Here is a 17,015-nt window from a genome sequence, read left to right as displayed (position 1 = left end):
GGCACTTTAATCGTATTTGGTGTTTTCTTTTATATTATGTATTGTCTCGTTAGTTTGTGCTTACGAATAAATTATAAATTATAATTTATAATCTATTCTATTCAACGATTCTGATTAACTACCTACCAACCAAATGTCTAATTTTTAATAAGGTTGTATTTTCTCCCATTATTATCACTGTTTTCGCAAGCCAGGCAATGTTTGGTGCGATAGGCAATATAGAACAAGTACCTACCATCTATATCGGTGGGCGAAGACAACATAAAAAGCGAAACATATTTTTGTTGTCTTGTTTTGTATACATATTTCGTTGCCCTTGTGGCACACTCGTCTCATCCTTGGTTGGTAAATATAAACCCGTCCGTTTTTTAATCTCGTAAATATTAATGTCCTTGTGTATTTGTATTTATGAGGCTACCTTGATCCCGGAGTCGTGCATTCTTCGGTTTAAAGATTTAATGTTTATCTTATGAGCTTCAACAAATTTACATGCGACTTGGAAACATAAACAGATTTTCCTTTTGTACAAGATTTAATATTTTATCTTCTTCTTTGCCTGTCCCTCTTCCCAGTTTATCTGGGGTCGGGTCTCCTTGTATGTCTGCGCCAGAGTGCCCTGTTCTGGCTTGTCTGCGTACTCAGGTTCTCTTTCTGGATCTCTTTCTGCATGTCTGACCACCAGGTGTTGGGTGGTCTTCCCCTGCCTCGGGATTGGTTGGGTATATTTAGGGCCTTTTTAACGGAATGGTCATCATCACGTCTGAGGATATGGCCATACCAGCGCAATCGACTTTCCTTTACTTTTTCAGCTATTGGTGCTACCTTAAACGATCCCCTAATAAATTCATTTCTGACCCTGTCCAATCGAGTCACTCCTCCTGCCCATCTGAGCATTTTCATCTCGCTTGTGTGGAGTTTTTGTTCGTGTACTTTCTTATAGGTCCAGCACTCTGCTGCGTATGTCATAGCTGGTCGAACAACCGTTTTGTACACTTTCCCTTTTACTCTGATGGGCATTTTGTGATCGCAGAGGACACTCGATAATGACCTCCATTTAAGCCATCCGGTGTTGATACGGTGATCTACGTCTTTATCCACTTTTGCATCAGAAGTAAGTACCGACCCTAGGTATTTGAATCTGTTCACTTTGGGTAGTGCTTGATTGTCTATATAAATGTTGCACCCAGTTGTTTCTGTGCCTCCAAAGTTACATTCCAAATATTCGGTTTTACTACGGCTTATACGTAGCCCGTGGCTTTCTATGCGTGTTACCCATTGACAGAGTGTTTCCTGAAGGTCTGTTGCATTTTTCGATAGCAAGACGATGTCATCCGCGTAGAGCATACATTCTGAAGTTGACTTTTGTATGTCTCTGGTGATGTAGTCCATGCACACGTTAAACAGTAAAGGACTCAAAGCTGATCCTTGGTGGACCCCTACTTCTACGCGGAACGGATCACTGAGGCCGGCAGGGCTTTTGACTTTCGTTTTGGTGTTTTTGTACATATCTTGGACTATAGTTATGTAGCACTCTGGGACGTTTTGGGCTCTCATTGCCTGCCATACTAGCCTTCGTGGGACCCTATCGAAAGCCTTCTCCAAGTCAATGAAAAGGAGATACAAATTTTCTTTATTCAAACGGTGTTTTTCCATCACAACTCTGAGTGTTTGAATAGCATCGATCGTTGATTTGCCAGGAGTGAAGCCAAATTGGTTTTCGGTTATGCAGATATGGTTATTTAAATGAAAAGCAATGACTCTTTCGAAGAGTTTTAATGTGTGTGATGTGAGCTTTACTCCTCTATAGTTTCCACAATGTGCAATATCGCCTTTTTGTTTATAAATAGGACATAGTGTACTATTACGCCAGTCTTCAGGGATCTTGCCATCTTTAATAATACCGTTGAAAAGTTTAGTCAGCCAGGGTAGTGTTGTTTGGTCCAGCTTCTTCCAGATGTCAGCTGGTATCTGGTCAGGCCCGGTAGCCTTGTGATATTTCATTTTTGTTAATGCCTTCTTTACTTCTTCAACTGATATGTAGTTTATGGGTCCCTGGGTGGCAGGCGCACATGGCATAAGCGCACTGGGGAATTCCTCGTTCATTAGTTGTTCGTAATATTCCTTCCAACGGCCGTTGATATCTTTATTTGCCGTTAGTAGTCTGCCTTGGGTATCCTTGATGTATTTGTTTGTTTTAATATCGAGGGTGGATCTGTAGCGTTGTCGAGCAATTTTGTAGATAGTATTCTCAGTTTCCGCTTTTTCTAGTTTGTCATAGAAGTCTTCTCTAGACTTCGCTATGGACTGTGCAACGACAGATTTTGCTATCTTCTTATGGTTTTTATACTCTAGACGATCTTCTTCCAGGTCTGATTTTTGCCACAGTTTGAATGCTTCTCTCTTTGCTTTTATTAGATCTCTAACACTCTCGTTCCACCAGGATGTCTCCTTATTCAGACGCAGTCCTCCGCGCGATACTCCCAAAGTTGCTTTTGCTTTCTCAAGGCAAAGTTGTTGGAAATCGTCCCACATTTGGTTGCCTGGCTTCTTCGCCTCTATGTCTTCTGCCACGTAGGTGGCAACCCATTCGAGAAATTGTGAACCCTTGGCGGTGTGCAACTCCTTCCACTTTATGCTCTCTGTCCGGTCGGCGTGTGTTTTTATAGGCTTGGGTAGAGTCATCACTGCAACTAGGAGTCTATGTTGTGACGTGAGCGCATTACCCGGGATCACTTTGCAGTCTTTATAAAGTTTAAGGCATTTACTACTGGCTATAATAAAGTCTATCTGTGTTTTGTGGTTTGAGCATTTATAGGTGATAAGATGTTCAGCTTTCTTCTGGAAGTACGTGTTAACAATTTTCAGGGAGTGCTTGGTTGTAAAGTTCAGAATGTCTATACCTTGCTGGTTTATACAACCAAATCCATATCCTCCATGGGCATCAGAATTGAGATCATTTCTTTCCCCTACATGCCCGTTCAGATCCCCCCCTATATGTATGTATTCGGTGGGCGGTATGTTTTGCATAACTTCATCGAAATCCTCCCAGAAGTCCTGTTTTTCTTGCTCGGGACAGCCGGTTTGTGGGGCGTACACTGAAATAATGTTCATAGGATGTTGGTCGTCCATTGCTAGCTTTATGGCAATCAATCTGTCGCTTTTCCTGTCCACGTTGATTATCCTCTGTTTGAGATGGTCATCTAGTACGATACCCACACCATTTCTTTTAGTATTAGTCCCATAATACACAAGCTGGTAGCCATTCCCTATATCTCTGGATTTTGACCCTTTCCATTTGGTCTCTTGAATGCAGCAGGCGTTTATTTCTCTGGTCCGTAAAATTTCGCTTAGCTCCTGGCTGCGCCCTGTCATTGTGCCGAGATTCCATGATGCGAGTCTGAGTTTGTCCCTGGATTTTAGGTGCGAACGATGGTTCTTGTCCCTAGCGTCGCTTTTGGGGAACGCCCTAGCATATATCTTGTTTCCAGCATTTTTCGCATCTACGTCGCTTGAGGGGGACGCCCTAGCATTAGACTTACTCATTTTTATGGTACTTTTCATACAAGGAGTTTTTGGGTTTTTGGCGTAAGTTTTACGGCCGGTTGCCACCTGACGCCAAGGTTGTATTTCTCGTGGAGATATGCGGGTGCCGCCGTTGGCCCTGCGTGGGCTCTTCCGCCACCATCCCTTCTGTACGTCCCAACCGAGGCGTACAGCACCATCTGCAACCTCTACTCCAAGTATTTCGAAGAAGCCTGCAGCGGGGGTTTGGTATCGGAGTGTCCATCTCCGGCCTGTTGGTCCGCGGGAGGTATTTAATTTCCCTCCTACCCTGCATATCTGCCGAGTTTTCCCCTATCCGCCACCTGGGGACGCGTTCTCTAGGGGTGAGGCTCCCCCGAGAATTTAATATTTTATGTATTTATTAATGATATTTAAAATCCTGAACCGCTAGTTAACGAATATTTTGTTTATTTTAGGTACTATACATTAATTCGGAACCGTGTAGTTTGATATAAAAAGTAAACATGTGTGTTCTATGTTACATTGCATCATGCATATAATTATACGATGAATTTAATTTGCCTAAATTAAAAATAATTATTCGTACGTAAAGGTCTGCCTTAATTATGAGGGTATGTACCGACCGCTTTTACCGACCTAAGTTTAAATTATAGAAGTATATTCTTATAATATAACTCTTTAGGAGAGTCTGTAATAGTAACATATTTCATCATTTACCGCCGGGTCAAATCCTAGGTAAGTACCTACTCAAAAGAGTTATCCACAGTTTTATACTTTCATCGTGTATGCATTTTGTATCATGATAGGCGGCAGTGGAAGCCTGGAAGGTACGACTGGACAAACATGTGAACCACCTTAGTATTACAGAAATAGATATGGCACCGGAATCTCATTTCCTCCTCCTACCCAACCTGTTATTTACGTACAGTCAGCAGCAGAAGTTGCTAAGCGAGCGAGGTGTTCAAAATTACCTTGACGCGCTCTTATTCTCTTAACAGTAAAGTCGCCTCAAGATCATTTTGAACACCTCGCCCGCTTAATAACTATTGCTGCTGACTGTATGTTATATCAAAAGTATCAAAAGTAGTAAAGTAAGTAAGTAGTGTAAGTAAGTATGTAAGTAGTCATTAATTACCTGGTAAAATTACAGTATAGTTATGTACACAACGTATACACTTTTTAATGTAGGTGCAATACAATATAAAACATGTGAACCTACCATCAGTCCGAACATTCGCTACTACCAAGCCGGTCGGTGCACACCCGGCCTAATGTGTGTTATTGGAGGCAATTAGCGAAGCGTTTCATTTGCTTTTAACAGATGCAATTTGTGTTTCCTTTATTCAAGCCCTGAGTACATGGCCAGGGTCGGTTGTTGACTGCTCTATATATTACTCAGCAGTGAATCATACTTGTCTTTTATGTAAAGTCAGATGGCTCATCATGGTTGTGTTTGCCATCAAATTCGTCCGTCTGTTAAAGAAATCTTTATTAAATACCTATCTTCTTTCTTAAATCCTTTTATGAAATATGACAGTTTAAATTAAATATTACGAGTATACTCGTATATTAAAGCGATCGCGAGTAGTTCTTTGTAATTTTTTTCAAGCGTGCCAACTAACCTTTTAAGGTTTTGTTTGGTGTCTGCCCAAATTTTTCCGTGTGAAATTTTTTCAAGGCCTATGATTAAAATGAGTGAAAGAATTAACATTATAAAAACTACAATTTTACGTTAGTCCCCTCTTAAAGGATTACTTTCGGCGCTTATTGATTTGTTTTTTTCTACGTTCCAGGTGCTGCAGCGCTCCATGGACATGGAGCTGGAACTGACCGGAGTTGGCTGCAAAGGTGGCGCCGCTGCAGGCCAGCCTGTCGCCAGACTATCCATCACCGGGCTGGCGTCCACGCCCGTCGACCACGACACTAAGAACAACAACAACATGCTCATCACTGGCAAGTATCAACCGGCATCAAACGTAAATAGTTTCCACTTGGGCGCTGGGAGGAGTTTGCGGCTAGAAAATCAAAATGGCACAACGCCTAGCCCAAAAGCGCTCTCTAGGACCTCAGCACACGAGGCGTATCGCGTAAGCGTATCGGAAAAACGATACAAGTACGAGAGGCGAAGAGTTCTGAGCACTAAGCGCCGAGTAAGCGTGATCGTTCTGTTTGCATACAAGTTTTTAACGCTTATGCCTGTCGTAATGACGACAGAGATCTCATGCTACGCTATACGACGCACGCTTCGTTTGCGGACTTGTTTGTGATTGTACGTGCTCTCGTTCTACGTGCGTATTACGCCACGCTTACGCCTACGCCTCGTGTGCTTAGGGCCTACGAAGACCGGACGGAAGCCTACGCCTAAGTTTGTATACTTTGGAAAGTCAGTCACTGCACAGTGCGACCTCTCGGGCCCCTCCCATTTCTCAGCTCGAATTCAACTCGTGTGAAGACTACTTTGTATCGCCCATTAACCATCCAATGTACTATTGCAGAACGAGGCTACTCGGATGAAGAGGAAGAGGGCGAATTCAGCTCCGTGGAGGAAGCAGACGAGATGACGTACGGCGCGCCGGCGCGCCGCAGGACGCACCGGCAGCTCACGTTCAACAAGGCAGACCTATCCTACACTAAGGTAATTATATTCTACATTAAAGTAATTCTAGCTCAGGAGTGTCCAACCCACTGAACCTAATCAACGTCACTCAGGATATGGAACTTCTCTTACGGTAAAATTTAGCGAACGACCGTTTGGTGCACCCAACTTTAGGGTTACCCTATCCTACACTAATTGTAAGTTCTAGCTGAGGAGTTAACTAGTGCGGCGCGCCTTCTAAGGGAAGTGTACCGAGATGGCAAGCGTGTTAAGTTTTATAGATCTACTAAACTGAAAGTGGGCCCCTGTTTTTGTTGTTAGCAAGTGAGCTCGATGCAAAATCGGGGAGCTGTTCTAGGTAATTAGGTAAATGTTCTCTTGGATTTTAGCTCGTGGCGACTGACAGAGGCCAGTTGCTTCGTACTCGTAATTATAATTATAAGTGAAGTTTAGTTATTGCTGGGACTATAATTTCATTTAACTTGTAAAATTGCGAAGATCATGCTACGATTGTGAAGTTAACAGATAAAATTGTTTACATTTTTGGCTACTTCCGTTGAATACCAATTTATATCTTGAAGAATTTAGGTTTACAGTTCAAGTTATCGTAGTTGCGTGTATAAATGTATGCGTGTGGGTATGTTCTCTTGGGCGTATCCATTTTTCAATTCAAATAAGTGCGTGCGCGCTTATAATGTGCAATAATAAACTAAAGGCCGCACGCACACATGATGCGGATGGGTTTACACTGGTTTATCCATTCTGCTACTACAGACAATTGATTTCAGTCAAGATGCAAGCTTGTTTTTCACACAAGCTGGTTTCAAAGTCTAAAATAAAGGTTTCCAAGTCCTATTTGTGAGTGAGATTTTATGTGTTTTGGATAAATCGGTTTATATACGAATTTTGTTAAGTGTAGGGTTTAGAGAAAATGTGAGTTCGATTTTTAAGGATGAAATTTATGAAGGTGAGATTTGTAATCAATAAAAATTATGATAAAATTAAATTGTTTATCGAGATCGATAACAAATTTTGGTATTCTGGTAATAACTAGGAGTTAATTAGCAATTCTAAAGAAAATAATTATAATTGCATGATATTGATTCTCTTTATTTATTTTTGGTCTTAAGTTAGGTTATTTTATAATATGGATATAAAAATAAAATACAAAAACACTTACAAAAACAATACAAAATACTTATAAACATATTATAAAAAACCTAACCTAGGGTGCCGCCAGCAGCGGGGCAAGGCCCAAGCTGCCGGTGGTCAGGGCTGCAGAGAGAGGAACCGGCGGACTATCCGCGCCGTGTCCAAGATCACCGCCTTCTGCATCTGACCCTTGATCCAACCACCTAGCGAGAGTCTCTCAAGATGTTGGTCGAGACTCTTCGCTATTAGACCGTTCACTGAAACGACTATCGGGACAATGATCGTCGAATCAACATCCCACATGGCGGTTATCTCGTGAGCCAAGTCTAGGTACTTGCTGGACTTGTCCTTCTCGGCTTTCACGAGATTCTCATCATGAGGGATGGTGATGTCAACGAGCACGGCCCGGCGTTGCGATCGATCTATTATCACAATGTCAGGCTTATTGGCTACAATAGTCCTGTCAGTGATGACAGATCGATCCCAATAGAGCGTGGCACGACCATTCTCGAGAACTGGCGCAGGTGAATACTTGTAGTACGGTACTTCGCGGTCCACAAGGCCGTATAGAAGAGCAAGCTGCTGGTGTATAATCCTGGCTACGAGATTATGTCTGTGCAAGTACTCGCCGTTAGCAAGATGAGAACAACCGGAAATGATATGCCTGAGTGACTCTCCGGGACGACGGCATGCCCGACAGATGTCGACCGTACCGTCCTTCAGGATATATTTCCGATAGTTGTTCGTCATCATTACTTCGTCCGCAATTGCACAGGCAAAACCCTCGGTTTCTCCGAAGAGGTCCCCGAATCGTAACCAGTTCACCGACGCGAGCAGGTCCACATCGGGTCCCGTGAGGGCCTTGTAGAACCGCCCGTGTAGCACCTTACTCTCCCATGCCGCCTTGCGATCCGCAGTACTTAGTACCACAGGTTTGCGCCAGTTCTCGTTTGCCAAGGAGAGCGGCGTGAGGTTCCTGTCTACTGCCACCACATCACGATGCATCCCACAGTCGTTGTTAAGGAAATAATTCCTGAGATTGTACACCTCGCGGTTGTGGAGATCCTTGGCGTTTAGGAAGCCTCGGCCTCCACATTTCCGTGGGATGTACAATCTCATAACTGACGAGCGTGGGTGTAGCATGCGATGCGCGGTGAGCAGTGATCGGACCCTCCGATCCAGGGCATCCAGCTCGGTCTGAGTCCACCTTAGTATGCCAAAGGAGTATGTGAGTAGGGGCATTACCCAGGCGTTGAAGGCGCGCACTTTGTTGCCTCCTGACAAAAGACTGTTAAGGACTTTTGTGAGCCGACTGAAAAAGCGCTCCTTCACCGACCGTCTAATACCCTCGTCCTCAATACCCAACGACTGTGACATACCAAGGTATTTATAGGTTTCTGACTCAGAGATAGATCTGAAAGACATTGTCTCAGAAGGTTGTAAATTTGTTGAATTTACAACCCTCCCCCGCTGTACATGCATAACCGCACATTTATCGACACCAAACTCCATGTTGATGGCACTACTGAAGACGTCGGTGGTTTTCAGTAGCTCCAACAAGTCTCGGCTATTTGGTGCAAATAATTTGAGGTCATCCATGTACAGAAGGTGAGAAATGACTTCACCCCCACTCCGGAGCCGGCAACCTAGTCCCAAATCCTTCAGCAGGGTGCTGAGGGGATTCAAAGCTAGGCAGAACCACAGGGGACTCAGACTGTCGCCCTGAAAGATTCCTCGCTCAATCCTTATAAAATCCTGCGGGCCAGGGCGGTCATCTCCGCCTCCTGGTTGACGAAGGACTGTGGTCCACTGCCTCATACACGCGCTTAGGAAGGCTCTCAAAGCTGTATCAACTTTATAAAGCTCTAAGACCCTCCCCAGCCATGAATGAGGCACCGAATAATAGGCCTTCTTATAGTCAATCCAAGCGACTGAGAGGGCACCCCTGTTCCGCCGGACTTGTTGGCAGATGGTCATGTCTATGAGGAGGAGCTCTTTAGTACCACGGGACCCAACCCTACATCCATTTTGAGCGGAAGCCAGAATATTGTTTGCGACAATGTGCGCGTTGATTTTTGCTCTCAAAATGGATGTAAGGAGCTTGTATAGTGTAGGCAAGCATGTGATGGGTCTGTAGTTCTTCGCTTCCGTGGTACTACCGGACTTATAGAGCAGGAAGGTGACACCAGTTGTTAAGGAAGGTGGGAGAGAACCAAGCTCGAGGGCTTGTTGAAATTGTGCTGCCAAGCGCGAGTGCGAGCATCGGAACCACTTTAACCACAATATTGATTCTATTATTTTGTAAAGAGGATTTTTTTTTCTTTTATTACGGGTAAATAGATGAAGATATATTTGATTATTTTATTAAGGGTATACTAAGATATTTAAACGCATGATTATTGCCTAAAAATTAATTTATTCTTATTTATTCCGCTAAATTTTATACCTCGGTACTTTAACAATGCTGTATATACATTTTAATCAAAATTGAACGCAATGTGTATAACTTTAAAGCATTTTATCGCTTAGCTTAGCCGTAACATAGCCGTTGCTTGCACGCAGCTGTCGCGCTCACGAGACTTGAGCTTCATGGAGCGCGAGCGAGAGAGACAGAGCTATATGCGCTCCAAGGCGGACAGAGACAGCGACAGTGAGCTGGAGAACGCGGCCGCCAAGCGCAAGGGCAGCCGCGGCAAGCTCGCGGTGAGCGCGAGATTGGGCCTTGTTGCTATTACAATAGAGATAACTTTGCTTTGTTTCAATTTTGCACGTAGATTATTCAAAAGTATCAACATCGAAGTGGTCAATACACTGACAATCCAACCTCTAGACTGAGCTTAGGCCAATTCTTTCATGAAACCGATGCTGCCAAAAATACGGGGGTGCGGGGGGACGAGGTGAGCGAATCCCGTGCCGTGATTGGTCCGTTCAAAGACACGGACCAATCACGGCACGGGATTGACTCGAAGATGGAGTAACGCTACCGTATGTGTGGCAGAGGGGGTAGCGCGACTATGCTATGTCTAGAGGTTGGATTGTCTGTGGGTCAATAACTCTGAAAATGTATACTAAAGTAAGGACGCTAAATAAATAAATATTATAGGACATTATTACACAAATTGACTAAGCCCCACGGTAAGCTCAAGAAAGCTTGTGTTGTGGGTACTCAGACAACGATATATATAATATACAAATACTTAAATACATAGAAAACAACCATGACTCGGGAACAAATATCTGTGCTCATCACACAAATAAATGCCCTTACTGGGATTCGAACCCACGCGAAGCACGAAGACTTTCGTACATTGGCCCGCCATTTCCTATCTCAGTCGCACGCGCGTCCAATAATATTGCTGTCCAGCCCATGATGCCGGCGGTCAATGCCACTGTACGAGCGGGAAAGCAATTTAATTATGCTCGTGCGAAAGAGGTAGGAAATGACGGGTCAGTAACTCAGTATACTAAATTATGTTTGCTAAGCTTCCTTACTTTAGTGAGCCACGCATTTAACGGTCGGTTCTACATTGATAATATTAAAATTAATTACATGTTTAAGAGTTATTGTACCACTTTGATATTGAATTACGTAGCATGTGCCTTTACTAAGTTTGCAATTTGATTACTTTTACTAACTTTTCTTATGAGGTTTGTTGTGCATGAACATAAGTCTTGTATTATTTTTATTTAAGGAAATTGGCGTTGTTTTTGTTCTGATATAGAAGATTATTCCCATTTATCTATTTTTACTTATATTATTATTTGTTTTGGCTTTTGGTAGAGCATTTAGTAGTTTTCTGGTAGAAATTAAAATTTATTTACACTGTATGTCATGTACAGCCACGTCTAAAAATATCGATACGAAAAAAGTGCCAAAAATATATATACACGACCTTATTGCCCATATATTAAGATACATATTTTTGGCACTTTGTCAGTATCGATATTTTGAGACGTGACCCTGACCATATCTACCTATACTATGTAAGTATTTATTTCAGACCAAGGGCAAGAAATATTAAAATATATAAGTAGGATATCCTTCCGTGTGTATGTAAACTTATCTTATGTAGATCTTTCTTATCGGAATTTGAAAGTTATGGCATTATGACGTCACTGTAATGTTTTCACACTCTGTAGCTTATCTACTAGATTAGATAAAGGTTTGGGAAAAAAATTAAAAATACTCATCAGTTGTTGCAAGCGCATCATGGAGGTAACATTTTTTGAAAACCGGCGCGATTTTCCAATATACAATATTTCTATACAATGTACATACCATATTAGCCATAAAATCTGATTTTCACACATAGGGTTTGAAATATATTTTGGGAATTACAAAACAGATCTGGGCAGAGTAGATTAAGGGTTTTGAAAAGAAAACTACCGTGTGTGTCTGTGTGTGTGTGTGTTTCTCCGAGATGTTGTTTAAAAATGTTTCTTTGCATGAAAACTGGATTGTATTTGCCCAGTGAACGGAAATAAAAGTTCACTGTATGTGCCTATTCTACTTAATTCTAAATGGGATCGAAAATATTTCTTGATATTCTTTTTATTATATTTTAATGTTAGGTACTTACCCAAAACGACAAGACGATATTGAGTTAAATATTTAAAAACTACACTAAAATTAAAATAAACATACTTAAAAATTAAACGAATACTTACAATATTATATAAAAACTAAAATATACTAATAAAATACGATATTTGTTTTAAATTAAAATGAGTAAAAATAATTAAGGAATAAATCAGGATCACTTGATTAAACGTACCTGTCTCACTTATGTAATCGACAGTTTCAAAGTTATTATAAGTTAGATTATTATATGTATTATGCATTCAATTATTCATTCATTACACAATTCACTAAGTAGACTAAGTAGTACGAGTATGGGTTCTACGAAATGATTATCTGTAATTTTCACAACTTAACTATACTGCAAAACAATATTCAATTGATCATTTTCTTTACGGCCTCTGTTATTTAGAAAAATGTAAATAGTTTTTCCATGCGTCCTATTTCGTGTAAAAAGATATTCGTCATGAAAAATACCGTTTCCTAACACACCCTGTATCTGTTAACCTCCTGTTTACGCACGCATGTTACACCAATTGTACGTTACATGTTGCAACCAATGTCCCTTACGTGTTACAGCAACGCAACCTGAAGCAGAAGTTCGCCGCGCTGTTGCGGCGGTTTAGAGTGCCAGATGAAATGGGCGAACGCGGCGCGGCAAGGGATACGCACCACGCGCAGAGGGACATAGATGAATTGTTCCAGGTAAATTACGTAATTTGATTTACAACAAATAATTTGGGGGTAAAACCTCCCAACTATAGACTAATGGCGTTATTCATAAACGGCTGCTAACTTTATCAGTTGATGATCGTCGTTTGTCCCTATCTGTCGTTATGTCATAGAGAGGGAGAAACGATGATCATCAGCTGATTTTTTTTTTTTATTTATTTATCGTATGGCATTTGTATGTGAATTTTTCCACTTTTAATTTATTTCGAAGCACCATAGCAGCAAGCTATATATAGCATCGTTCGCAGACGTTTCTGCTTAATACAAAAATTAAAATGTAATCCAACAGGAGTTAGAGTCGTTATCATGCGGCGAGGGCGAGGACTCGGGCCCCGACCAGATGGACACCATCAGCATCGGCTCCACGCCCAAGCCCTCGCTGCGGCCCTTCTTCAGCAGCTCCCGGAGCCTCGCCAACCAGGACCACCACAGGCATTCCAATGGTATTTGACGGCGCTTTTAGTCAACTTTGGTTATGTTATGTTACGGCTCTTGGTCTAATAATAGAATAATAAAATGGTATTTAATTGCAGTGCCTAAAAATTAAATTATTTGACACTAGCCACCCGCCCCGGCTTCGCACGGGTTAACAAATTATACATAAACCTTCCTCTTGAATCACTCTATAAAAAACCCGCATCAAAATCCGTTGCGTAGTTTTAAAGATCTAAACATACATAGGGACAGACAGACAGCGGGAAGTGACTTTGTTTCATGCTATGTAGTGATACCTAATTAAATTTTTTACAGATGTATTTGTCTTGATTACGGTATTAGTGTAATGCATACACTTTTCTTTATTAGAAGTTTAATTAATAGAAAACTATGATAAAAAATGCGTCGCATGTTTGCACTTCAAATCTCCAGACTTTAATTCTTCTGAAAACCTAAATTAGTGTAATACGTTATGTCATTTTGAAAATTCGACTGTTTCTCAGCTGCTAATATAAAATTTTATTTGTTAGAACGTTTAAAAGCATCAACATAGAGAACCTTTGTTTTTTTTTGTGAACGTTGCAATTTTTGCGACGTTTTTGTCCCGAAAATATTATTAATTTATTAGTCCAGGAGCCAAGTAACAAGGATCATTGATTTTTAAAGTACATATCAATTATTTAGCCTGAGCATTTATGGCACATATGACAGTGCAGTGTGAAGCTTACATTTGATTATGATTTGCATTGCAATAGTAATAGAGCAATCATACATAATATACATACATTTACATACATATATGTTGAATATTATACATTGTTTTGTTTGTAACGCTGTGTGCATAGTGTTTTAGCATGTGAGCGTGAGATGGACTAACATACATGATACGAGCACGGTTAATGTAATCATAACTGTTTCACATTCATTTATAAACAAAATAAATCAAATTAACGTTATGGTCGCACATTGATTGCTAACTAAATAAATTAAGCAACACATACGCATAATCTTCCGTTTATACTTATTCAGTAAATAATTAAACAATTAAATATCAATCAAGTGTTTAATTTAATCGATTCCAGTTTGAACGAATTTGTTGAATTTATCATAAAGTTAAGAGTTTGCACTTAAGAAATTAATAAGTACATAACTTTGTTTAAACTTATATGCTGATTAGTAACTAGCAAATAATAGCGGCCAATCGGCAAAGGTATATACATTGAACGTACTTAGAATTGATTTCCTCCTACATTAGCATCGTGTATCGGTCGAGAGTACTGTCGGTCGCGTATTGGTTTGGTACTAATTTTGGGAATAACGGCTGAAAGTACTTGAGAAAATAAGGGCAAACCGCAAGTCATTTGGAATTAATTTGGAATTTGGCCAGAATAGCTGATGGAAATAATTTATTAGCACTTATGTGGGGTTTTAGTAATATTATTGTCTGCGGTTTTCTTCTGGGCCCACAGCCGGGCTAGGGAATCCACGTGACATTTCCATATAAAAATGTAATGGTAGACTCGAGTATAGATAACTAGGTAGAAAAAAAAAGTTACTCAACTATCAGTTCATACGTCCATCTCACACGCACGTCTGGCATGCGCAGTGAGCCGGCACGCGAGCCTCGCCTCCACGCAGCTCAGCGAGCGCCTCGCCGTTACCGTCCCACTCACAGGTAAACTGGACCCTGTCGCCAACGCGTACGGTGCATTATCGCTTGGCCCTTATGGTTGACACTATCCATAGAAAACATATCGGTCACAAAATACATAGTTTTAGCGAGCGCTTTGCTGCCGTCCCGTTCACAAGCAAGGCCACACTAGCGTCTTTTGAGCGTCGGTGTCTAGTCTGGGTTATGGAAAATGGCGTAGGTAGAGGGCTATGGAAAATGGCTCCTTTATTTCCGCAATACTTAAAAGACCATAACTTTAAAAAAAAACTCAATTGGTAGTTTGAGGTCGGTGTTAACTATTTGGATCTCGTCTTTTAAGTTTGAACAATAGTCTGGCTTTTACAATTATAAAGATATCTGCATCTATGCATTAAAGTTTGTGACCCACTGCCGAGCCAATACTTTTTGCCGCTCATCGTGGTTTGTTGAGTAAAAAAATGTGTATTGAATTGTAACAATCAGACTAGATAACAGTTTTTAATGAAACAGGACTAAGGGCGATTTGGTAAATTTACAGTTTAAATAAATAAATGGAATTTACTTAATTTTTCATTTAGTTTACCTATTAGAAAGCTTTTGTCTTTGTCTATTTTCCTCACTACACTCATCCTGCTTCTATTTTCACCAGTTTGGTTTACAAACGGACTATTCGCACTAAACTCAGTTTCTATTCCAAACCGTTCAACAATATTTAGCACGAGCATGTGTTTTGTTTTGAATTTAAATTTTTTTTAAACCTGTACATTTTCCGCTTCTTTTATTTAGCAAACTTTTTAATTTAACAGGTGTAACAAAAATGTTTTCTTAAGATTTCAGCGATGTTTTTTCAATCTACATTTACCCCATGAAATGGTTCTGTATCTAAAATCCAAGCGTGTGTTGTCAAGGTCTGATCATAGATGTTAATGTGTAGAATCGGAGGCGATTCGAAGCTCGGCGGGCGACGAAAGAGGGAGCGAAGGGAACAGCGATGGCGATTTAACGGCCGATGCGCCAGTTTCTGGTGCTTCAGTTTCCAGCTCACCCCCCAACGAGACCAAGGTTCAGGTTAGTAGAACGGCTTAGTAATAGTTGTACAGAACAGTAATTATCATAATCGGAGGCGATTCGAAGCTCGGCGGGCGACGAAAGATCGTGAAGGAAACAGTGACGCCGATATAACGGCGGACGCGCCTGTTTCTAGCGCTTCGGCTTCTAGCTCGCCCCCCAATGACACCAAGGTACAGGTTAGTAGAACATCAAAGTAACATAAATTAAAGAAGGTTTTTACCAGCAACTTATCTCTCATTGATAAATCGAATACTATATTGAATACCTACACAAATATTATGGATCAACCAATAAACAAGTCGATGAGCGTACCTACGAGCCGGCTAGTTAACGCTAGGGTTACCTACGAGTACGTTAAATTATTTTACAAAAATAAAAACAAGCACACGCGAATACGCTTTATTTGATTGGCTCGTACGGCTACCACTTGTAGCAGAGCATGTAAAAATACCAGTGCTCATTTTCCGCGGTAATGCCTTATAAATGTTTTGTAACGTTATATTTTTATGCAGGAGGACAAGCGCTCCCGCCTCTTCCGGAGTGCGACGAGCGGAGGCAACCTCACGCCGGCCGGCGCTACGCGTAAGAAGAACTCGCTGGCCGCCTCAGATCGACCACTTTCAGCACATGAGCTGCCCGTACAGAGTCCTACCACACAAGAGGTACCTATTACTCTCGTGTTGTCTTAAAATCTACTTCAGATTGCTCATCAAGATGTCTCGGCGGCAAAAAAGTGTTTGCTTTACATTAGATAAAAGATAAAAATAAGATTCATTTCATTGAAAAATATCCAAAAATTGCAACAATCATAATACGCTTAAGTACAACTTAAACTTTATAAATGAACAATCATAGTTTAGGTAAACATTAAAAAAAAAAGATCTTGTAAGCAAAATTGTAATTGGCTAAAGTAACTTAATACTTGTATCTTAGGTATATCGTGTTAGTAGGTCAGTGTAGTGTAAATTAGGTGCTTATTGCGCGAAAACAATAAAAGAACGTAGGTAAATTAGAGTGAATTAAAACGTTTCAACTTTGACAATATAAATAACAAAAAAACATTGTCTTAAAACCCCATCTGCCGCGTTTAAACAACTGAATTTGGCATTTATCGTCAGGTGACAAGCAAAAGTCACTAATTACTATAAAATATTTAAACAAAAATCAACCTTCTTCTCGTACTAATATGGTTCACTACGGCTATGAACATGTGGTGGTACTTAGTGACTTTTGCTTGTCACCTGACGTTATGTAACCCAGTGTTTTATAAGTGT

General features: G+C 40.8%; 1 protein-coding gene across 5 annotated transcripts in view; it reads left to right on the top strand.

The window, feature by feature from the left end:
- LOC134655687 (phosphofurin acidic cluster sorting protein 1) overlaps nt 1-17,015 on the top strand; it is a 177,068-nt gene that overhangs the window by 151,020 nt on the left and 9,033 nt on the right. The window contains exons 4-11 of one of the 5 annotated variants that reach the window (XM_063511137.1): nt 5,319-5,478; nt 6,021-6,160; nt 9,836-9,976; nt 12,432-12,557; nt 12,874-13,027; nt 14,626-14,694; nt 15,605-15,732; nt 16,254-16,403. In XM_063511137.1, the coding sequence (XP_063367207.1) occupies nt 5,319-5,478; nt 6,021-6,160; nt 9,836-9,976; nt 12,432-12,557; nt 12,874-13,027; nt 14,626-14,694; nt 15,605-15,732; nt 16,254-16,403 (1,068 nt within the window). Of the gene's footprint in view, nt 1-5,318; nt 5,479-6,020; nt 6,161-9,835; nt 9,977-12,431; nt 12,558-12,873; nt 13,028-14,625; nt 14,695-15,604; nt 15,739-16,253; nt 16,404-17,015 lie in introns of all 5 variants that reach the window. The other 4 variants (XM_063511135.1, XM_063511139.1, XM_063511138.1 and 1 more) reach the window with 4 other exon arrangements.

This window comes from Cydia amplana, chromosome 17, assembly GCF_948474715.1.
Source record: "Cydia amplana chromosome 17, ilCydAmpl1.1, whole genome shotgun sequence".
NCBI classification, from domain to species: domain Eukaryota; kingdom Metazoa; phylum Arthropoda; class Insecta; order Lepidoptera; family Tortricidae; genus Cydia; species Cydia amplana.
The sequence above is the reverse complement of the archived record's forward strand: the minus strand, read 5'-3'. Positions and strand labels throughout refer to the sequence as shown.